We start from the raw sequence: 20353 nt of genomic DNA on the forward strand, positions 1-20353 counted from the left end.
ACTCAGGCTGAAACAGAGATAATAAGTATGTTGCAGTATTTATGTAAAACCTTATGGTTTTGGAAGGCAGAATTAGGAGTGCAGAAAATTACCTGCACTTGTTTACAAGATGTTTAGGTGACAAAATAGTGTTTCTAGTTCGATCTGCCACATTTTGCTGTCTCTAAGCAGCATTATCCCAGCAAGAGAAGACACAGTGAAAGAGCGAAAGCAGGAGGGCTTTGGACAGGGAATTAATCCCCCAGAGTGGGTGAGGAGTTGGTACAGTGAGCATCTGTACCCGTTTTTCAGCATTTCCTCTAGAGATGCAGGAATGTGCTCCCTTCTCCCTTCAGCTTTTAATGGCTTTGTTTCCCACTCACTGATAGCTCCACTGTATTCCATTTCTAAACTGTGAGTGAGGTAAGATTTCAAGCCAGTCTTAATTGATGGCCCTGCCCTTGGGTGTCACACTTGTTATCATGTGAGCATGATACTATTTGTGTTTGGCTATAAAAACAAACGAGCTTCAGAAATATTTAAAGCAAGTGGTCTTTTCTTTAAAAAACAAAACAAAACAAAAAACAGATTTCTGTTCTTTGTTGACTTGTGCTGTATTATCCCTTAAAAGGGTGCTCTTCAAGAACCGGTAGGGAGCACTGAAGAAGTCCTATTCAATGTGGAATTATCAATCTCCTTTTTGCAGTACTCTTTCATTAAAGAAAATGTAATGATCTTACATTTCTTGACTTTAAGTTGCCAGTGTAATTGATTCCAATAGTGAGTAGAAGTGGTAATTTACACAAAAATGGTGAATTCCTGTATTTCCAACTCTTACATGACTTAGGTGCCTTTTCAGTTTTTGCAATACTTTGTGCTGCATTAAGGAAGAAACAAATATTTGCACAAATCAGTGACTCAGATTTCCCATATTGACTTATTTCATTGAAGTTAATTATAAATGTTCCATAAACATGACATTGTGCACTGTAGGGCAAACAACAAATAGCTCCTTTGGAAGGGTGTGCTGGATAGCCGTGAATATATATTTTAATTCCAACAGAGGTGCAGTTTAAATTTTTGAAGAAAATGATTGTGAGATCAAAACATGACTTATGAAAGCTTGACCCCAAAGTAAATGAAATATTTTTGGCCATTATTATAATGCAAAATTTTAAATTGGTAACAGTTTCTCTCAGTGTTGACATGTTTTGTGGACACCAGTTGCATTTGACTTGGAATTGAAGGATTTGATGTTTCTATATCTTTCTAGTGAGATAACATATATATGCAAGAATGTTCTCTGCTCTTGCTTTTACTGACTCAGGACATACCACCTGCAGTGCTAATGGCACCTCATCTCCTCCCACGGTAAGGTCACCTTGGAATACTGAAATTCAAACCCTTCAGACTGAGACTTTAGGCATGGGAGATACGTACACCAAATAACATTGTTTTTTCCCAAGAGCTTCCCTATATTCTTGAGTCAAAAATTTCTGTTGTTTTACATAGGGAATTATACATGCCAGAAATGTCTAAAGACATGTCTAAAGGAGCTGCAAAGCCTTAAATCATCTGTGTCCTTTCAGTCAGCAGTTTGGACAAAACCTAAGCATGGTTGTACAATGTAGAGAAGTAATAACAATTAATTTGATGTGGAGTGTGAATGGTAACTTTGCAGATTTTCAGGGTTCATGACCAGCCTTACCTATCCTTTTCTGCATACATGATCTTTTTCCGCCAGGAAAGTTTCAGTGGCAAGTGGTTGTGGGCAGTGAAGTAGAGGACTTGAATCTCTTCATACCACAAAAGGTGTAATGCAACAAACCTCCATAGTTCTTGCAAAGGGAAGGGGCTTATGTAGTCTTGAGTCATGGCTTGCACATCTCGATTTTTATTCTGAGAGTTTAAGATTAGTGTCTGGTCCTGATAGGCCAGTTGCAGTTATCCCAGAACTAGTTTCTATGCCAGATTAAATTCTTGCTGTCAAAGCAGTGTCTTAGGCCTGCCTGCACTTCAAAAAAAACCAAACCAAAACAAAATCCAACCAAAAAACCAACCAACCAACCAAAAAACCCCCCTCAAAAAGCCAACACCCCCCCCCCCCCCCCTTCCTGCATATGAATATGAAACACTTAAAGTTCTGTCTAACTTCTTCTTCAAGTAGGAAAAAAACAAAGAAAGACTAAGAGGAAGGGTTTTTTTCCCATGATTGTATTTGCAGCATGCAGAGTGGCTTAAGAGGAGGGGACGCTGACACCAAATTACTGTGATATCTTAACACCTTTTGAGTATTACAAAGCAGAAATGCCAGGGCATTGTTTCAGAAAGGTAGTGGTACATTCCATTAATAACAATAGTCTGCGTTAAGTCGTGGTGAGAAAAACAAGGTTCCCGATTGCATAAAGCAAATGCAGGTTTGCAGAATTTTTGTGGCTTGAGCATCAGAATAAAAATGAGACCTCACATTATGATGAACTCAGGGGAATTTAAGAATAGCCAGCAGTGAAGGGATTATGATGTTCTCATGACCTGTGAGACTGGGTTGGATGGGGACTAGCCTTCTCTTGAGGAAGTGGCTCAACTCTTGAACAAATGATGATGTGTACCTGTGGGAATTAATGATCTGTCTTCGACCTCGGATTATGATTTTTTTTTTAATTTTTTTTTTCTAAAATGTGATTACAGTGTGAGTGTTCTTACACAAAAAACCTGATGTTCTTTTGCATGAATATATATTGTTGAAAGTGACTTTTCCATGGTCTGCCTTTTACCTCAAGTGCTAAGCTGTGATTAAATGTGTAACTGTTTTAAGCAAAAGGCTTGTGCCGTGATTGGATAAATGTGATGATATGTTGATTTCCTCCGTTGAATTGAAATGCAAATAAATGCATAGGGGTGGGGATTGAAATTTGCTTTTGCATCTTAGGAAACATTCAGGAAAGGTTTGCAAGATGGCTAAGGGTAAAAATTATAAAAACTGATTGCTCTACAGGTTTAAGATGTGTATGGAAGGAACTGGTCTTGATTTTTTTTTTTTTTTTTTTTTGAGAGAGAGAGAAAAATACACAGAGCAAAATGTTGCGCTAGAACCAAAACTGTGTTCAGTAATGTCCTGTTTCTCATCATTGTTCTTCCTATAAAATAACTGGCATGGTAACTGGCATTGTAAATACTTCTCATGAAGTTGAATGAGAAGTGACACTCTGGGAACTTCTGATTAAAAAAAAAAAAAAAAGCGGGGGGGGTGGCTTGGTTATGCAAAAAACTTCACCTTATCAATTACCAAGTAATATTGGCATTTTAAAGAGTAATTCAACATATCTTCCATGGGATCTGTGTAACATGGGAGTCCTGTCCTCTGTAAGAACCATTACTACAGTCTAAGGGAAAGGTGAAGATATACAGCATCAGTTGACTTGTCTTTCTCTTTTCTGCCTGAAAGTCAAATCTGGGCTTTTACTAGGATGGACTGCAGAAAATGGAAAACATGAGGTGTTTAAATAACCACCTTGTCATTCCTACTCTCAGGGGCATGTGGGATTGTGTGTATCTTGAATACTGTACTAGCAGATGTAGCTGAAGGGCATCAGTGGTAAAATAAAAGACAACTTTATCTCCGGAAAAAGCTAAGCTTAAATGAGTGGGGTCTACACATTTGCCTCTCTCCAGGAATGCAGGAACAAATTACATTTGGGCTCTAAGTTACCTATACATAGAGGGCGGCAAGGCACCTTCCATGTTACTGAATTGTTTAATGCTCATTAATGCCATCAATTTTTCTTACACAAATGCATCTTATTTACCATACTTTCAGGTCACTGTACTCTTTTGTGGAGCGGAGTTAAAAATGTTTTAAATCTACCCAGGACTGCATCCCAAATACTCAATTGCCAGAGACTTTAATAGGAATAGCTTAAATAATTGAGGTAGTGGGAAAATCAAGATTACTAGTTCAGTCATCTTCTTGCAGAATGAGGAAAAAGACAATAGATGCATAATATTACTCTTACTGAGAGAATGGATTTTTAATGTGGTCTAGATCATGGGCTGTACCACGTATGAATTGCAGTAATGTTTTATGCGTGTATGTGTTGGTATCCCGCAATGTGTCCTTTTTATGTTTTTTTAAAATTAGACACTGAAATAAAATACTAAATCTGTAAGTGGGCCCAGTTCTTTGCAGTTTTGAGTAGTTGTCAGTAAGGAGGATCTTAATATTCAGAAAATGTTCATTCCCTTCCTTGTCACCCTACAAAAATAAACTTGTAAAGAGATTGCAGAAGCAAAAGAATCCGTGATGAATAATAGATTCTTCTTTCCCCAGTCTCTAACATCTACATATAGCAAGCACGTCAGTGCCTAGAAGACAACAATTTATGTTTTGCTTCCTTGTGCTGTAGCCTGCTTTTCATCAAGCTTTGGGAAATGTGGGCAGCTTCTGCATTCTGATGCTGGAGTTCTCTGTCAGGCTGATTTGGGCTAACCTTCGATGGATGGGATTTACAGTTGCCCTGTTCATCTGGTTAAGCAGACGTTCTCCTGGAAAGCTGATGCATGCTATTGTTGGCTGGGAATGTTATATTATCTGTATCCTAGTTTATAAAGGGTAAGGACAAATAGTTCTGTGAGCAACTTAATTTATTTGTAAATCTTTGTGACTGGTGTACACTGGAATGAGCTTTAACCAGCAACAACATATACAACAACAATAATAATACGATGCTTAATATTTTTGTGGTAGTCATGATTTTTTTCACTCACTAAACTCTCCAAGCATTCTCTGTTGTAGCTGATGTTCGTAATGTCTTTCTTCCACAGCTGTGGAAGAATGTTGGCAGTGGCTTGTTAAGTTTTTCCTCTTATAAACTGCTTTTGGTTGTAGATGACAATGTTCTGAGGTGCTTTTGTGTTGGATGCAGTTTAAATTCCAGTCATTCAAATTCATTTTTTATTCCCTGGTGCTCTTCTGATTTATGTGAAATATGTTTTCTAATATGTGTTAATTTGTCTTTGTAAGGCTGCAGGCTTTCATTGTTTTCTTTATTAGCTAAAGTTATGATTCAGTTTAGTTCCTATTTTGGAAGGAGCATTTAGGTTTTTAAAACAATAAAAGCCAAATTAGAATTGAGCATGTTTTAACTTGTTTCCCTTTCCCTTTGAAATACTTACAGAGAGAGATATAATCCTAGCATAAAGAACTATCGATGCTGTGTATTTTGACTAAAGCTGGTGGAGAAATTGCAGTTGTATAGCTACCGCATGCAATGTAAAAGAACTTCTTCCTTTTTTTTGTAGAGGTGCAAGAAGTTTGTTTCAATTCCATGCTCTGTCTTGGATTTGCTTTGTGGCCTTGGATAAATCACTTCATTTGTCTGCTTCTTTACTTCCTTCTGTAAAATTTGAGGCCTGTAGCAGGGTATCAGGAGAAATCTATAGAATATTCTCAACTGCTGTAATCATTGGGGTGAAGTGCAAGCATGCTGCCTTTGATATCAGTCTTCTAGTGGTATCTCAAATGATAACCAGTAATGAAATATCAAGGTATTTACAAAATTCCAAATACAACCCCTGTTGTATATTCTGGCAAGGAACAGCGTTAAACTGTTGTTCTTACCTTCCATTTGCCTTTTCTTCGCTGTTCATCCAGCACTTCAGAAATTAATTTTGGTCATAGGCTAGTACCGCTCAAGATAACCCATCTTACGCTAGCTTGTAAGAAGACTAATGAAAGGTCCTTTACCATGTGGTCAGAACGAATTAATCTGGAGCAAACTGGATCTGAATGAGCATACAGAATACCTATAGCACTAATTGCTAATGTCATTTGAGGATGAGCATCCGTTATGTTGCTGGACTTTTCTGCCAATTTTAGCACTGACACAAGAGAGATTGGGAGGTTGGACTGAAGTCCACTGGCAATTTTAGGCTTGCATATGGAGGTCTGCAGAGATGTCTTCTCTCCAGCAGGCTGAATTGTGAATTTGCAGTCAATATGTCATTATGATAGAAACCATGGATGCAGTTGCCAAATAATGTTTACAGTCTGTATTGGGTTTGCGTGGCAAGGTTTTGGTAGTGCAGGGGACTACAGGTGTGGCTTCTGTGAGAAGTTGCTATAAGCTTCCCCTATGTCCAATAAAGCCAATGCTAGCCAGCTCCAAGACGGACCTGCAGCTGGCCAAGGCTGAGCCCATCAGTGACACTGGTAGCACCTCTGGGATAACATATTTAATAAGGGGAAAAAGTTGCTGTGTAACTGCAGCTGGGAGAAAGGAGTGAGAATATGTAAAAGAAACAACCGTGCAGACACCCAGGTCAGTGAAGAAGGAAGGGGAGGAGGTGCTCCAGGTGCCGGAGCAGAGATTCCCCTGCAGCCTGTGATGAAGACCATAGTGGGGCAGGCTGTCCCCCTGCAGCCCATGGAGGTCCACAGTGGAGCAGATATCCACCTGCAGCCTGGGGAGGACCCCACACCAGAGCAGGTGGATGCCCAAAGGAGGCTGTAGCCCTGTGGGAAGCCCACGCTGGAGTAGGCTCCTGGCAGGACCTGTGGAGAGAGAGGAGCCCATGCTGCAGCAGATTTTCTGGCAGGACTTGTGCCCTGTGGGAAGCCCACACTGGAGCAGTGTGCTCTTGAAGGACTGCACGCCGTGGAAGGGACACGTGCTGGAACAGTTCATGAAGAACTTCAGGCCATGGGAGGGACCCCACACTGTAGCAGGGGAAGAGTGTGAGGAGTCCTCCCTGTGAGGAGGAAGGAGCAGCAGAGACAGCTTGTGTATACGAACTGACCACAGCCCCCATTCGCCATCCCCCTGCACTGCTGGTGGGGGAGGAGGTAGAGAACTCAGGAGTAAAGTTAAGCCCAGGAAGGAGGGAAGGGTACGGGGAGGGTGTTTTAAGATTTAGGTCTTATTTCTTGTTATCCTACTCTGATTTGATTGGTAATTAAAAAAAAAAAAAAAAAAAAAAGCTGATTTCCCCAAGTCGAGTCTGTTTTGCCTGTGACAGTAATTGGTAAATGATCTCTCCCTGTCCTTCTCTCAACCCATGAGCCTTTCATTGTATATTTCTCTCCCCTGTCCAGCTGAGGAGGTCGTTGTATTTTCTCTCCCCTGTCCAGCTGAGGAGGGGGGAGTGATAGAGCAGCTTTGGTGGGCACCTGGTATCTAGCCAGGGTCAACCCATGACACAGTCTTAAAGATCCCCCCACAGAAAGAAAAAGGGGACGTAAAAAGATGACACTTAAACTGTCTACATAAACAACAGGAGTTTGAGATAGCATGAATCAGGAAGAACATAGTGCATTCTTTGAAGGACAGGTCGTATGAGGGAAATGCCATACTTGATTGTAAAATAAAATCAGAAGAGAGAGGTTTATCTGTTCTCTCAAGGGTGAAGTGTCATTGAATCTCATCGAACGTTGATAAACAGTGCACGAAGTCTGGGCTTTCTTTGTTTCTTGATCACTGTATGGTGTCCTTTGAGAGCTATGCAGTACTCATTCCTAAGTTATGTCTTCAAATCTCCAAGATAAGCATGGTTTGAATTTCATTCCTTCTTGTCTTCAGGTAATTCTTTTCCCTCCTAGAGTAATAGTAGAAGTTGGGATGAACAGTCTGTCTTGCGTACACTTGACACTGTTCATTCACATTAGTTTCCTTTAGCACTTTATTTTGAGGGTAGAAAAACTCTTAATGTCCATATTTGTGAAGTGTACCTTCAACTTACATTTCAAAAACACTTTTGTTGAGCAGAGCTGGGAGTCAAATTCTGTCAGAAATAGAAGAGATTCTTTAAGTGGGACTTGAGATGCCCTCTGAGGCATTCATCATGTTGCATTGTCTCTCTGAACTTGGGTAGGGATATCTTTGCTGTTTGAAAGTATCTTGATGATGTTATTGCTGTCTGTGTGATCTCTTCAGATCTGCTGCTGTTTCTATCAGTTTTTCCATGGGTTCCTGCAGTGAGCCAGTGAGGCTGAGATTATTGGCAAAGCACAGATGAATACTTTGTGCAGTGGTGAACACAGCTTTCTATAGCCTTCCATCAGTAGCCTTCTAGTTTGTTTTTTAGGTAACAGTTGAGTGTTGTGTAAGCCATCAAGTCCCCATGAACTCTCCTCATCATTTCTATGTAGTGATTTTTGTGTTGGCCCATTGCAGCATTTTCATTAACTTTTACAAGCTGCAGCATTTCAGAGTAGCTTAAGCTGCCCGCCACCAAAGGAGAGAATTTTTAAGCTTTGCCATAGGGGACTATGATTTGATGGGAGAAAATGGGTTAATCGTTTCCTTCCCGCCCCCCCCCCGCCCCCCCCCCCCCCCCCCCCCATGGGCATACCATGATGTTTTGCTACAAATGCTTGATACCTGAGGCACAGATTCCTGTTGTTGTATTGTGCAATGCGAGTGCTTAACAGGCTACAGTTCAGTACATGTATGTATTTAACTATTCTTCAGCAAAATACTTCTGTGTATTGCACACCTGTTCTTGTAAATTGAAAGGAAACAATCAAAACAGTAAAGTATGCGAGAATGTCATCTAGAGAAACACACTTTGTTTCCACCCTGAAGAAGATGCATTTCTAACAGAACAACTTGCACCAGTGGTGCTCAGTGATTGCTTATCTTTGTTTCTTTTTCTTTTTTTTTTCATCTCCTCACAGGCCTGTTACAATGGCCTTTAGTATACTTGCTGGAAAAGGTTTCTCCTGTGTTGAAGGTTGTTTAGGCCTGTAAGGACAAAAGGGATATAGAACTTTATCACACTCTGTGAACACTTCAAGAGTAATCCAAAAGGTCGGAAAGGCCTGACTGTGTTGAAGTGAAAATCTTCTGAAGATTTTAGTACAGCGACTTGGCATACCTTTATAAAAATGAGCTCACTTTAATTCTGCGCTGTTTTGTGGGACAGGGAAAAAAAAAGTTAGAGCAGAAGATACATTGCATCCTAGCAAACTAGGACTTGGGGTAGCACAAAAGACAAGTGTTTGGTGGCCAAAGAAAAGTGTTTCAGAAGATTCTGTTTCTTTAAGGGACAGAACGGCTTTAATTTTATCCCATGGTTATCAAAAGGTCTTAGGACTTTTAACATTATTTAAAGTGTCTTTGTCTTGATAAAGCAAATGTAATATGAAAAAAAGGATTACTAGAAGTTGGAGGAATACATAAAGTGCTGAAGGCCTGCCTTCACGCTTACTTTTTCTTTTCTAAGCAAAGATACAAATGGTCAATGCTGGAGCTTATTGGTTGGATTGATTATGACCATTCTTAAACTCTTACAGATGATCATAGTCAAATAAACTGTATGAACATTGCAGTGGGTGGTGACCCCTACAGCTGATTCATACCTAATGTGGTGCTACTGTGGTCTCCAAACTCTGCAATTGTCATTACAATGCTTAAATGCTTATCCTAGATGCATCCCTTCTGAAAGTACAAATAATATGTTGATATGAGAAAATACCAATTAGTCTTTCCTGAAGTAAAATTGTCCTTTTTAGTGAAATATTTGATACCAATGAAGTTTGTATCCAAACTATAAAATGTTTTTCTATGCTACTGTTTCTGTTTCAGAAAATAAAATAACAGCATTATGCTATTCGTGGTTTTTTTTTCATGAAGAGGTTATTTATATGAGAAAGTAGCATATGTAAAAAGGTACTTACTGGAAGCAGGTTTTTTTTACTTTGCCCCCCCCCCCCCCCAAGTGTGCTGGTGTGTAATGTTGATTGTATACATTAATTCATGATAACAAAGCTGCAAAGATATTTATGAAAAGGTTTTTTTAATACTGAAAAGCCAACGGTATGTTTATAGTGTTTGCATGTAGGAAGGGAAGAAAAAATACAGAGCCTAATACTGAAAGCCTAATATTTAGGCTGAATAAAACAAGAAGGAATGACAAAAGATTGTGTGACAGATTTAAAGAACTTAAACTAGCATGCTCACAAAAGGGAGTGGAGACAAATGTATGCTGTGTCTGGATATATTTGCTCCCTGTTCATATTTATGTCTGTATCACTTCTTGGGCATTTATAATGCTTTCCTACCACAGATGATTGGGGCAACTACTGAAAATGATATTCCAGCTCTTCCTCTTGTGCAGGCTGTAGCGATTGTGCTAGCTCATGATCAGCTAAATTAAAAAGCTGATTTGGCTGCAAGCTAACTATGTTCCATGTTAATTTTTCAACTGGGTCATCTGCACAAGAGTAGGAGCACAAATAAAAGCTTGAGGAGACTTGGTATGGCAGATTGTGCACTCCAGTCACGATGCTGCATTGTAAGGGTTTCAGAGTATGTGATTTTGAGGATCCTGAGGGACTGCTGCTGCCGAAACGAGATGATCCAACTTCCCTTTCTCTGCCCCTTTTGCTTCTGCCTCTTTGCTTACAGTCTTTGCTATTTGACCTCAAGATGGGCTGATTTAACCTACAAATCCTGTAAAAAAAAAAAACCAAACAAAAACTTGTTTAGAAAAGAAAAGAATAGACTAGTTTTTTTCCCAGGCTGGTGGGTTGAATCTGCTCACTGTACCACCAGGCAGGTCCCACTGCAGCCCTGGTGGACATCTTGGGATTGTCTCTTCCCACAGTAGCAAACTAGTAGATTGTCCCAGTTTTCTTACCTTAGCCATTTAAAGTGGTTCTCTGGCTGTGCCAAATTCAAAGCCTAAAAAGCTTTAGCTGTATAATGTAGGTTTTATTAATTTACTTCTTCTGGTGTATTTTTGCTTTTCATTAATATGAGCTGAATATGGTAAAATGCTAGCTGTCTCCTAAAATACTTCATGTGCGTTACTATCTATATGCATTTTAATGAATGTGTTCAGGAAAAGACTAGAAATCTGAAGAGAAGCAGTGCTATACTACTATCAAGTCCGTTATGATAAGTTGATAAGTTTCTATTACAACAGAAATTTAAGCTAATATATTTCCATTTAATATGTGATATTAGAGTTATATAGGTTTATGATAACTGAAGAGACAATTAATTTATTTGCAGACATGGTACGCTGCTCTTGCTCTGTCCTGCACCTAGGGTATATGCCCTCCCTACGTGACTGAGTCTTTGTGGCTTTAACCAGAACCGAGCCTGAGCAAAGCCACTGTTAATCAAAAATTGTGCAAACTAATTTGTGAAGTAATGCAAGTGTTAAGCATACCCACCAATAAAAAAATGTCATAGACAGCAACTTCATGTTTTTGAAAGTTCAATAGGTTGGGTACTTTGCTCTAGCTGAAATTATTATTTCTTTCCTGTGAATATGTGTGCTGGTGGGAATCAGTCTGATTGAAACAGAGTACAAGTCTAAACTTTTGGTTTTCTGCCTTCAGACACCTTTCATGAAAATCATTTAATTTAACAGGATGTTTTATTTTGTAGTAACTTGTTTTTTTTTCCTTGAGCCATTTGTTTATTGCTTATTAAAAGGCAATCTACTTAAAAACTTGAAATGCACTCCATCTTCATCAGTAAATCTTTCTCCCATAACTCTCTGCCAGCATCATTAAGCTCCATTAAAATCATTCTAGTTAGAATAAGTCTTCAGAACAACTGAAAATGGATGCAGAAGAGATTTTGATTAGTGCATGATGTAGTGTGTGAATGTGTCCGTAAACCATTCTATTCTATTCTGTTTGAAAAGTGTGGTTTTGGTTGTGGTTGATGTCTTCTCATAGGTTCATGTATAGCTGTTGGGAAAATGCTCGTGCTGTTAAACTAAAGCCTACATCAGGACTGTTCCTTGAAGGATAATAAATTATATCGACAAGCACCAGGCAAATTGCCTGCTAGATTACCTTGTATCTGTGCTAATCCCTGATGATGTATACAGTAAGAGCCCACTGATTGTGCCTGAGCTGATTGCAGCCGAGTAAGAAATTGCTGTGCTACTGCTTCTGTTGACTTTTGCTTGGTCCTCCCTCCCAAACACACACAAGCTTCTTGTACCAAGCTTTTTGCGGCACCTAGAGCTAAAATTGGTACATTAGGAGCCTGGTATGGGAAACAGGAAAAATAGTGCAGAATTTGTCCTTCAAGTGATGCAGTAGGATATTCCCCTGGTGTCCTGCATAGGTTTCCCCTCTTCTCAGTTATAAAGGAGTACAAAATATGGAGAAACTGAGCAGGGCGCTCTTACTCGGCTGTGCAGAGAAGAAATGTAAGGGAGGAATATCATAAGGACTGAAGAAAGTACAGAAATGTGCTGAGGTTCTGGAAACTTCACCTTTTCCTCTAGTTTAGTCTTGTATGTGCAAAAGGGAAGGGAGAGGAGCAGGTGGGTGTTTGGGGACTGAAGGATGGAAGAGAGGTAAAGAGTGCAGACAGACACTGAGATACCTGCTTGTGTATGCCCAAGGTTTTGAAAGAAGGCTCCTAAATTCATACTCACTCTTGCTGTTCTGGTGTCAGGCTAGCCAGCTCCAAATTGTGCTTGGTCCAAATCCAGTAGAGAAATAGCATAAGTGCCTAGCTCTCTATGAAAAGCTGCTTTGGAAAAATTGTATTAATATCTGCATCACACGGTTCTCTAGAAGCTCATGAGCTCAGACTGCTAGTGTCCTATACTGTCTTCATGCCACACATCTTTTGCTGAAGTACTACCTGATGGGATTTAGAAGCAGCTGGAAGCTGTCACATGCTGCATCTCTCCTCACATTGTGATTTGCAGCAACTGGAGGGGTTTAGAGCAAGGTTAATATCAGTTTAGTCTTTAAGTAAGTTTCATTGTGTTGAAAAAAAAAATTTTTCTAGTCAGAAATCAGATTTTATATTTCTTTAATTTTTTTTGTTGTTGTTTTACTTCTTCCTGTTTTGTGAGGTTGGTGTGCTGGCAGAATGGGTTTCCATCACTGCCACCAACCGTCAGGATGGTAGAACCAAGTTAATCAGTGCTCAGTATACTTCAGTACAAGACATCAAAACACCAGACAGGAATCTGTGAAACCAAAGTTGAACCAGGCTGTTGTATGTTACTGTGGATACTGGCAAACAGGATACACGATTTTGAGCTAACACCATCTAGTTCATATATTTTTTTTTTTTAAAGTTATTTTTATTAGATGTCTTCTTCAGCAGTTGTTCTTGGCCTGAAACTGCTTTTCTGCCAAGTTATTTCCCCCTTTTGTGTGCTGTGGACACTTAATGCTTTGTTCGTTTTGTTCTTTTACCATGTATAGGCTGTTTTCCGAAATAACTTTTTTTCCTTTTTTATAATTCAAAAGGATATGCTTTCAGCTTTAGAACTTTATAGTGCTGGGGAGCTTACCTGTATGAACATTTGAAGTTGTGCAGTGGGAACTGTGTGTTCAGTAATGTGAAATAATTAGAGAAACTGATTCTAATCCAAACACCAGTGGGGCTGGTACTTATTGTGCTGTGCTTCCAGCCATCTCATGGGTCTCATAAATGCGTACCAAGGTGTGGGAAAAATTGTTGGATGTTCTTTTGTTTTGCTCAAATAGGCTAAACACGATCCAGGGGAAAACAAGCGTGTTGTCAGGCTCTGAAAAAGAGCAAGATGGCGTCAGAAGAGTATTTGACTTTCAGATTTAGCTGCTGGATACTCCTATTAAGCCTTGTTAGACTGTTTGATCTACAGGAGTGGTGCATGCCTGCCTACCTTCTCAGTCTGCATACAGCTTTCTTTTTTTTTTATAAACAAAGTTAACTTTACTTTTAAAGTATCCTTAATGCCTTTACACATTTTAAAGCTTTATGGCAGAACAATTAAAGTTTTTAAGACTTGTGTCCCAAGAACAACCTTGTCTGTAACTTCTTCTTTGAATAACATCCTTTCATTTCAAGGGTTAATTCATAGTAAGCAGTTGACATCTACTTGAGCTTGTTCCTAAACAGTTGTAAAATATATCCAAACCCCGTTTCCCTGTATGAATTTTGCATAGCTTAGCTGTTCCCACTGGCTCAAGGATTACCCCTGAGGTCAGATATTATTCCAGTATGCCAGTGACTCCTCCAGCAAACTAATGAAAGCATATAGAACAAAAATAATGAAGAATTGCTGATTAACCAGAACACGGATAAAGACTGGAGATGTTTGTGTAATGGTGAACACTTAACATTTTGGTAGGTCAGACGAGTACCAGGTTCCAGTGGTCACCTCCATAAAACAGAAGATGGGGACTGGGAATGGAGTGATGATGAAATGGATGAGAAGAGCGAGGAAGGCAAAGCTGCAGTTTCTCAGGAAAAGGTAACTTTTGTGCCAAGACATTTACACTCTGCAAGATATTCTGTCTTAATGTTAATTGTTAGTATTTCTGGATCTTTAATGCATAAGGCTGTATAGCTCATATCTCACTGCATTTGTTTTCCAGTCACGAAGAGTAAAAGAGGAGGAGAACATAGAGGTAAAAATGTCTTTATCAACTTTTTTTTTTTCTTCCAAGTGTTTGAGGGAAGGGATTTCTTTTTCATTTCTGTTGTTAAAAATGTGAATTGAGGTGGGAGAGTTTTCTGCAGGCTTGTGTGGCAAAGTACTTATGAGGAGAGAGCTGTATGCAGCTGGGCCTGTAACAATTAACTTGAGCACACAGTGGATAAAATGGATAGGAAATTTAAAGTCATGTTCTGCTCATGCCCAGGAGAACTGGTTAAGATAGGTAATTTGGCTGTTTTTAATGAATATTCATAACTGGATCACACTAATTGCTGTCTTTTTGTCAGAGTCATGATGGCTGTTTCAGAGTAGCCAGAAGATCTCCAAATAATTTTTCTTTCTTAGGATTTGTATCATGACATGTAGCTTATAATTAAAATGCTTCATCCCATATACAGTAAAATAGTTCAGTACTGTGGCATAGTAGATTAATTCAGAGGAATAAAATACCATATTGAGTTTCATGGCCCTGTGCTGAGTGTGGGAAGCGTTGCTGCTATAAATAACTGCTAAATAGGATTACTGGCTTACAGCCAAAATGCTCTTAAAAATGTTCCTTGGGTGGGTGACCCTTGCTACTTCACCTGCCATTTTAGATTCTCTGATTTTCATTGGTGCCATAGAAATCTTCTGAAAGACTAACAGCTTCCTGCCAGGTTTGGTCCTGTTAGCTCCTGTGATGACCCCAGTCTTTCCATTGCAGACCTAGTTTACATAGTGCTTCAGCATCTGAGGTGTTTTATGTAAGCTGAGTACGAAAAAAAAAAAAAGGACTTTCACCAGACAGTCTTTTTATGTCTTAGAAATTGAGAGTTCTGCAATTTGTGATTCGGTTTATACAGGTAACTCTTTTATTATCAGTTGTTTAGTTTATGAAGGAGAAAAAAGCCTCTGCTTGAAGTCTTTTGTTGATCTTGTTTTCCTAAATGCTCCAGAAGATGACTTGGAACAGAGACTAGTGCAGCTTGTCACTGTTGGTGTGCGCCTGTTGGTCTTTGGGCTGCACATTCCTATACACTGAAATAACAGGTCTGTTGAAGATGCAGAAATAATAGCAGTACTTTATATGAATGGAAGGAACTCTAATTGAAGTAGAAAAAAAATCAATTCCCCTTTTAGTGATTAAATAATTTTTCAAATATTCAATTTGTATTAAAATATTTTGTTTAAAATACACAGATAGTAAAATACAGATCTTGTGTAACACTTTTTTTTTTTTTTTTTGAAAGTAGCTTTAAGGTGGTAAACTGTTGGAAAACAATCAACTGAGATTTGTGATAGAAGTCTTTATTTTGGGAGGGCTTGACTGTAACCTTTGAATAGGCTTCTGTGAGTGGTGACAATATGCCAAGTTGGGTATGAAATCATAGTAGGGTAGAGGACCCTGACGTACTCTGTAGGATACAATTTTTTGCTTGAGACTTCATATAAATGTTAGTTGAGGGCTGGGGAGGGTATCATAGTGTGAGAGAGGAGTGATAGTGTGAAAGATATCCGTACTCCTGATTTTTCTCTGTGAAAGACATTCTCTGAGCTGTGATGCCTGCTTTGATATGCTACTAGTTCTTTGCAGATGGGTAGATGCAAGACTTCCTTAACAACCAAAACTGTTACACAAAAATAATGAGTAGTAACTTGGTATTCTCACTCTGTACATATTATTTAATAGGTTATTGGAGCTTTGATGCAACATGGATTAAAAGCTTTTACACTCAGTGCTCTAATGCAGGCCTTATCATTTGTATCTCTGTAATTGATATATAGCAGTTTTACTGGTATCAGCTATATTTTAGACTGTGTTACTGAAAGTATTTAAAAGGTTTTTGAGAGTTAGAGGATGTGTAAAATATTCTGTGCCGTCTTCAAACTGTTAGCATGGCAAGTAGTTCAGGATTTTTTTTTTCCTTTGGCATCCTTTATAAGACTTTTTGCTTTTTTTCTTTAATAGTCTCAGCCTGCTGTTAGTGACGAATATAGTGAAGTTCCATGTGCAGTGAATCTTGTCTTAAGATTAAGGTAAGAGATTCTTCTATTTATTTTAGCATTCCTTTTTAGTTGGCTGTATTATTCTTGATCTCCCTCATTACTTTCATAATATTAACATAAAATAAGTGTTAACCTCTTTAATCTCCCAGTATGACCAGTATGAATAGTGTTTCTGTGACTAATTGCTGTCTTTTAATTGCTTACTGAAATAGTGTAAAATGAAAAGCAGAATATGAATGTGGCTTCAGGCTAAGTGTACCCTTCATTAAGTATTTTCTTTCTTTTTTTCCTTGCAATGCAGGATCACAGTGAGAGATTTTTAATGAGTTTCTTTCACACTTCAGCAGTCAGCCTCTGACAGAAATAAACCATAGCTGTATTACAAGTTGCCTACTCAAAATGTTTTTTACTCTCAAGTTGGATCAGCCGCTGTGGAGAAGTGACAGATATTTTAGAAAATGGATACAAATTTGTTGTCTGACTTAAATTTATACATAGTTAAAATGAGTCAGATTACCTTTAATTAAAATCAGTTTGTAACTAAGATTCGAATTGTTTAATTATGTGGTCTAGTTCTTGGATAAAAGTGTTTTTTCATAAGAAGCTTTGATAGCTTTTTATGTATTTACAGCCATTTTCCTTAAATTGTTAACTTAGTTAAACTTACTGCCACTCATTTTAAAACTTATTTACGTCCAGTTTGTATTGACAGGATATCTATGAGAGGTTGTAAACTCTTAGTTACTGCTATGGGGAAAAGTTAAATGTTACGGGTTTTTTATGCTAACAAAAAGATAAAAAGTCAAATAGAGAAATATTTACAAAATTTCAATCAGTATGTTAGAAACAAATAGCAGATTTATGTGTAACAAGTAGCCTTAAAACAGTAACATCAAAAACTGTTAATAATTAGAAAAAAAATCTACACAGGATGAATGCCAAGTTCCGAAATCTATTGTCTTCCCTTTGACTACTTTTCTAGTGACAGCTGCAAAAAATTGCATGGCTGCCAAAGGTTGTTTACTGAAGGAAGGAGTAATAAATTTTATTGTGGGGAGAGGAAAGACTTAGAGATTATTTGGAATTGGTTTAGTTGTCCAGTTTACATAACTGCCCAGTTATGCTATCAATATTCTTTTTTGTCTCTCTACTGACAGACAGGTAGATGAAACCATTTACAAAACAGACCAATTTATACTATGTGGATGTACTAGTGAGGTGCTTTGGGTATTTTTTAAATTATGATGAAACCTGTAGAGTGATTAGCTTCTACCCAGTTACTTGCAGTGATGGCATATCCACAGGGCAAACATTTTAGTCCTGCCAAGTACAGTGAAATGTCAGGGATTATGCTTTCAGTTTTCTGCAGCTCTTAAGCCAGAAGTGAATGAAGATTGATCTAGGAGACTTGAGTTTCCAAACTCTTATTTGCATGATGACCTTTTGTTCTTGTTAAGGATGCTTTTAATTAATGGGTGAAAAAATTCCCTCCCCCTACCCTCCCTAAAAGCAAGTCTGTAATAACTAGATTAATGTGTTACAGTTATGAAGGTCTAGATGGTTATTGGTAGAGAAGGAAGAAACAAGAATTTCAATTTTAGGGACCAGAAAGTTTCCTTTAAACAAAACAAAATAGCCTTGAACAACAGATACACTCTGGGGCCTGGGAGCTCTTGTTGGTACATTTGGGGGGAAAAAAAAAAAAAAAAATCTGATGCATAATTTTGCAGAGTGAATTTTGTTAATTTAAGATGACCTACTTTCAATGGGAGAATGCTTTGCGGTGCAAACTCCTGGCCCCGCCTGAGCTCTGGCTGTGTCCTGCCTTAGTGGTAGGAGGTGGGTTCCATTACGCATCTTTGCACTGTGTGTCTGTGTTTCCTTCTGATGGAAACCTGAGCATGTGAGTAGGGTCAGAGTTAGCACATAATCAATGTGTGTGTGTGGATGGTTGGTGGGAATACAGGAGCACAGGGTATACTAAGCAGCACTCTTCTCTTTTAATTGGGACTTTGCAAAGTGCCTATGTGAGAATGAGGGCTACAAGCTCCCTATACCTCTGCCCAGTGGTGTAGATTCACAGTTAGTACTTGAGTACTTCTTTATATTTGCTACTTTAAAGGCAAGAGTTATTTTGTTTATGGAACATTCACAGAAATTCAGAGAAGCCACTGACTGGCTGCTATATATGTTGTGTTTAGCAAGGTACCTCTGGTGGCATTTGAATAGTTGTGCTTCCTCTTCACTGTTGACCCCAGGAAAGGAACAGCTGAGGCTGCTGTGAGCATGGCAGCGCTGTGCAGTTTGCTGAATATTTGTCACAAATAATATTCGAACGTCTTGTTCTTCAGTAAATTAACAGAAACCTTATTTGAGGAAAGGAGCTGATGATTATTTGTTAACTTTTAACAAAATACTTATGTTTCTTCCATTACTGGATTACCTATAGGGCTTATCTCAGCTTATTTACCTGTCAGTGTCAAGTATCTGTCAGTATATTCTGTTAAAAGCTTTTAATCTTTGACCTAACTGTACTGTAGGCACATTAATAGTGGCCCTGGCCTTGGCAGTGAGTGGTTGCACCCGAGAGTAGAGGAGTCCTGGGTTCTGCATTTGTGGGTCTAGGTCTAGTTGCAGTGAGCAAATTCAGAAAAGCCAGCTCTGGGGAAATAGTGACTGTGGTAACAATATAGTGCTGCTTTATAGGCATAGGATTAGGAGTCTTCCTCCCTAGCCCCAAAGAGTCTCAATACTTGGACCTCACCACTCTGCTAAACAAAGGCCAGAGTAGGTTTGAGACTGGCATTCCAGTGAAGTATTGACAAGCTTGTACCACGCCAGGTAATGTAAGCGACAAGCTACAGAGATGCTGTTTTGGGAAGACAGTACTGTTCAGAATATCAAAGTGTTAGTGCTTAACTATTGCTCTAATTGGTTTTGCAGTAATTCAACTGTTCTTTCTGTTTTGTTAGCAGAAGGGCAGTTGTATGGGGTTCCTTCATAAAAGTCTGAAAAATAAATTTCCTGTATCATAGGATGTAAAGCTGGAGGCTCTCAGCCACTCGGTCAGTCCTGGGTTACAGAGGAAGCCACCCTCGGCATTCCAGTGGTATGCACCTGTCCTTATGCTGGGATTGTTGCAGGGTGAATGAGCTTACATTTAGGGCAGCTGTATATGGAGAAGGATGCTCTGGCACCTAACTGCTTTGTTTTGTTGTAATTAACTTACTGAGTAAATGTTTTTTGAGCATCTGAAAGTAAAAATACTGGTAGCTTTGGCATTTGTAGTGAATAAAAGCGGTGTAGATGACTTGCTTTGTGTCATGCAGCATTCCCTTGGGATTGTGAGGTAGTAAACAGCTAATATCCTCACAGGGATTTCTGCATTTATCCACCTCCACTGCAGATTTTAAACTATTCTGTTGATGTCTTTTGGTGAATTGATCATTAAGTCATATAGCTGATAGAGACTTGAGCACATCAGAGGATTTTTATGGGATTTGTTAAAACGAACCACAAGTTGTGAACCATATTATTATGGAGCAAGTTAGCTACAGTATGAGTATAGAAACAATTTCCTGTGATGCTTCATCTACTACTATTATATAGCTTTTAAAGTACGGCTTGATACTCAGATAAACATTGTGAACATTAGATGCCAGACTTGAAGGCTCAAAGCTCAGTATATGATCCAAAATGCTGGAAGCTTTTTCTTTTAAAATAATTCACTTGAGGCAATCAAATTATATAAACTGCAGTAGCTTGATGAGTTCAGAACACACTGGTTTTAGATGCTGACAATTACTGTTTAAAAAAATAAGTTCAGTACTGATGTGGGTAAAAATGTAAATACCGGCAAAATACAAGAGGAATGACTTGACTGATGGAGAGAATGAGAGGGAAAGGGAAGTAAACATGTCAAGACAAGGCTCAGGAAGGTCTCATCTCTTCATTGCTTTCTTTTGCTTCCCCAGAGATA

The 20353-nt window shown here is 38.8% G+C and overlaps 1 protein-coding gene across 3 annotated transcripts in view; it reads left to right on the forward strand.

Moving 5' to 3' along the window:
* The window catches only part of STK39 (serine/threonine kinase 39), a 108230-nt gene that overhangs the window by 51375 nt on the left and 36502 nt on the right, over positions 1 to 20353 (forward strand). For all 3 annotated transcript variants that reach the window (XM_030018692.2, XM_030018694.2, XM_030018695.2), the window contains 3 exons: positions 14080 to 14202; positions 14327 to 14359; positions 16337 to 16404. In XM_030018692.2, coding sequence (XP_029874552.1) covers positions 14080 to 14202; positions 14327 to 14359; positions 16337 to 16404 — 224 coding nt within the window. The remainder of the gene's footprint in view (positions 1 to 14079; positions 14203 to 14326; positions 14360 to 16336; positions 16405 to 20353) is intronic.

Source organism: Aquila chrysaetos, chromosome 6 (assembly GCF_900496995.4).
Source record: "Aquila chrysaetos chrysaetos chromosome 6, bAquChr1.4, whole genome shotgun sequence".
Classification (NCBI taxonomy): domain Eukaryota; kingdom Metazoa; phylum Chordata; class Aves; order Accipitriformes; family Accipitridae; genus Aquila; species Aquila chrysaetos.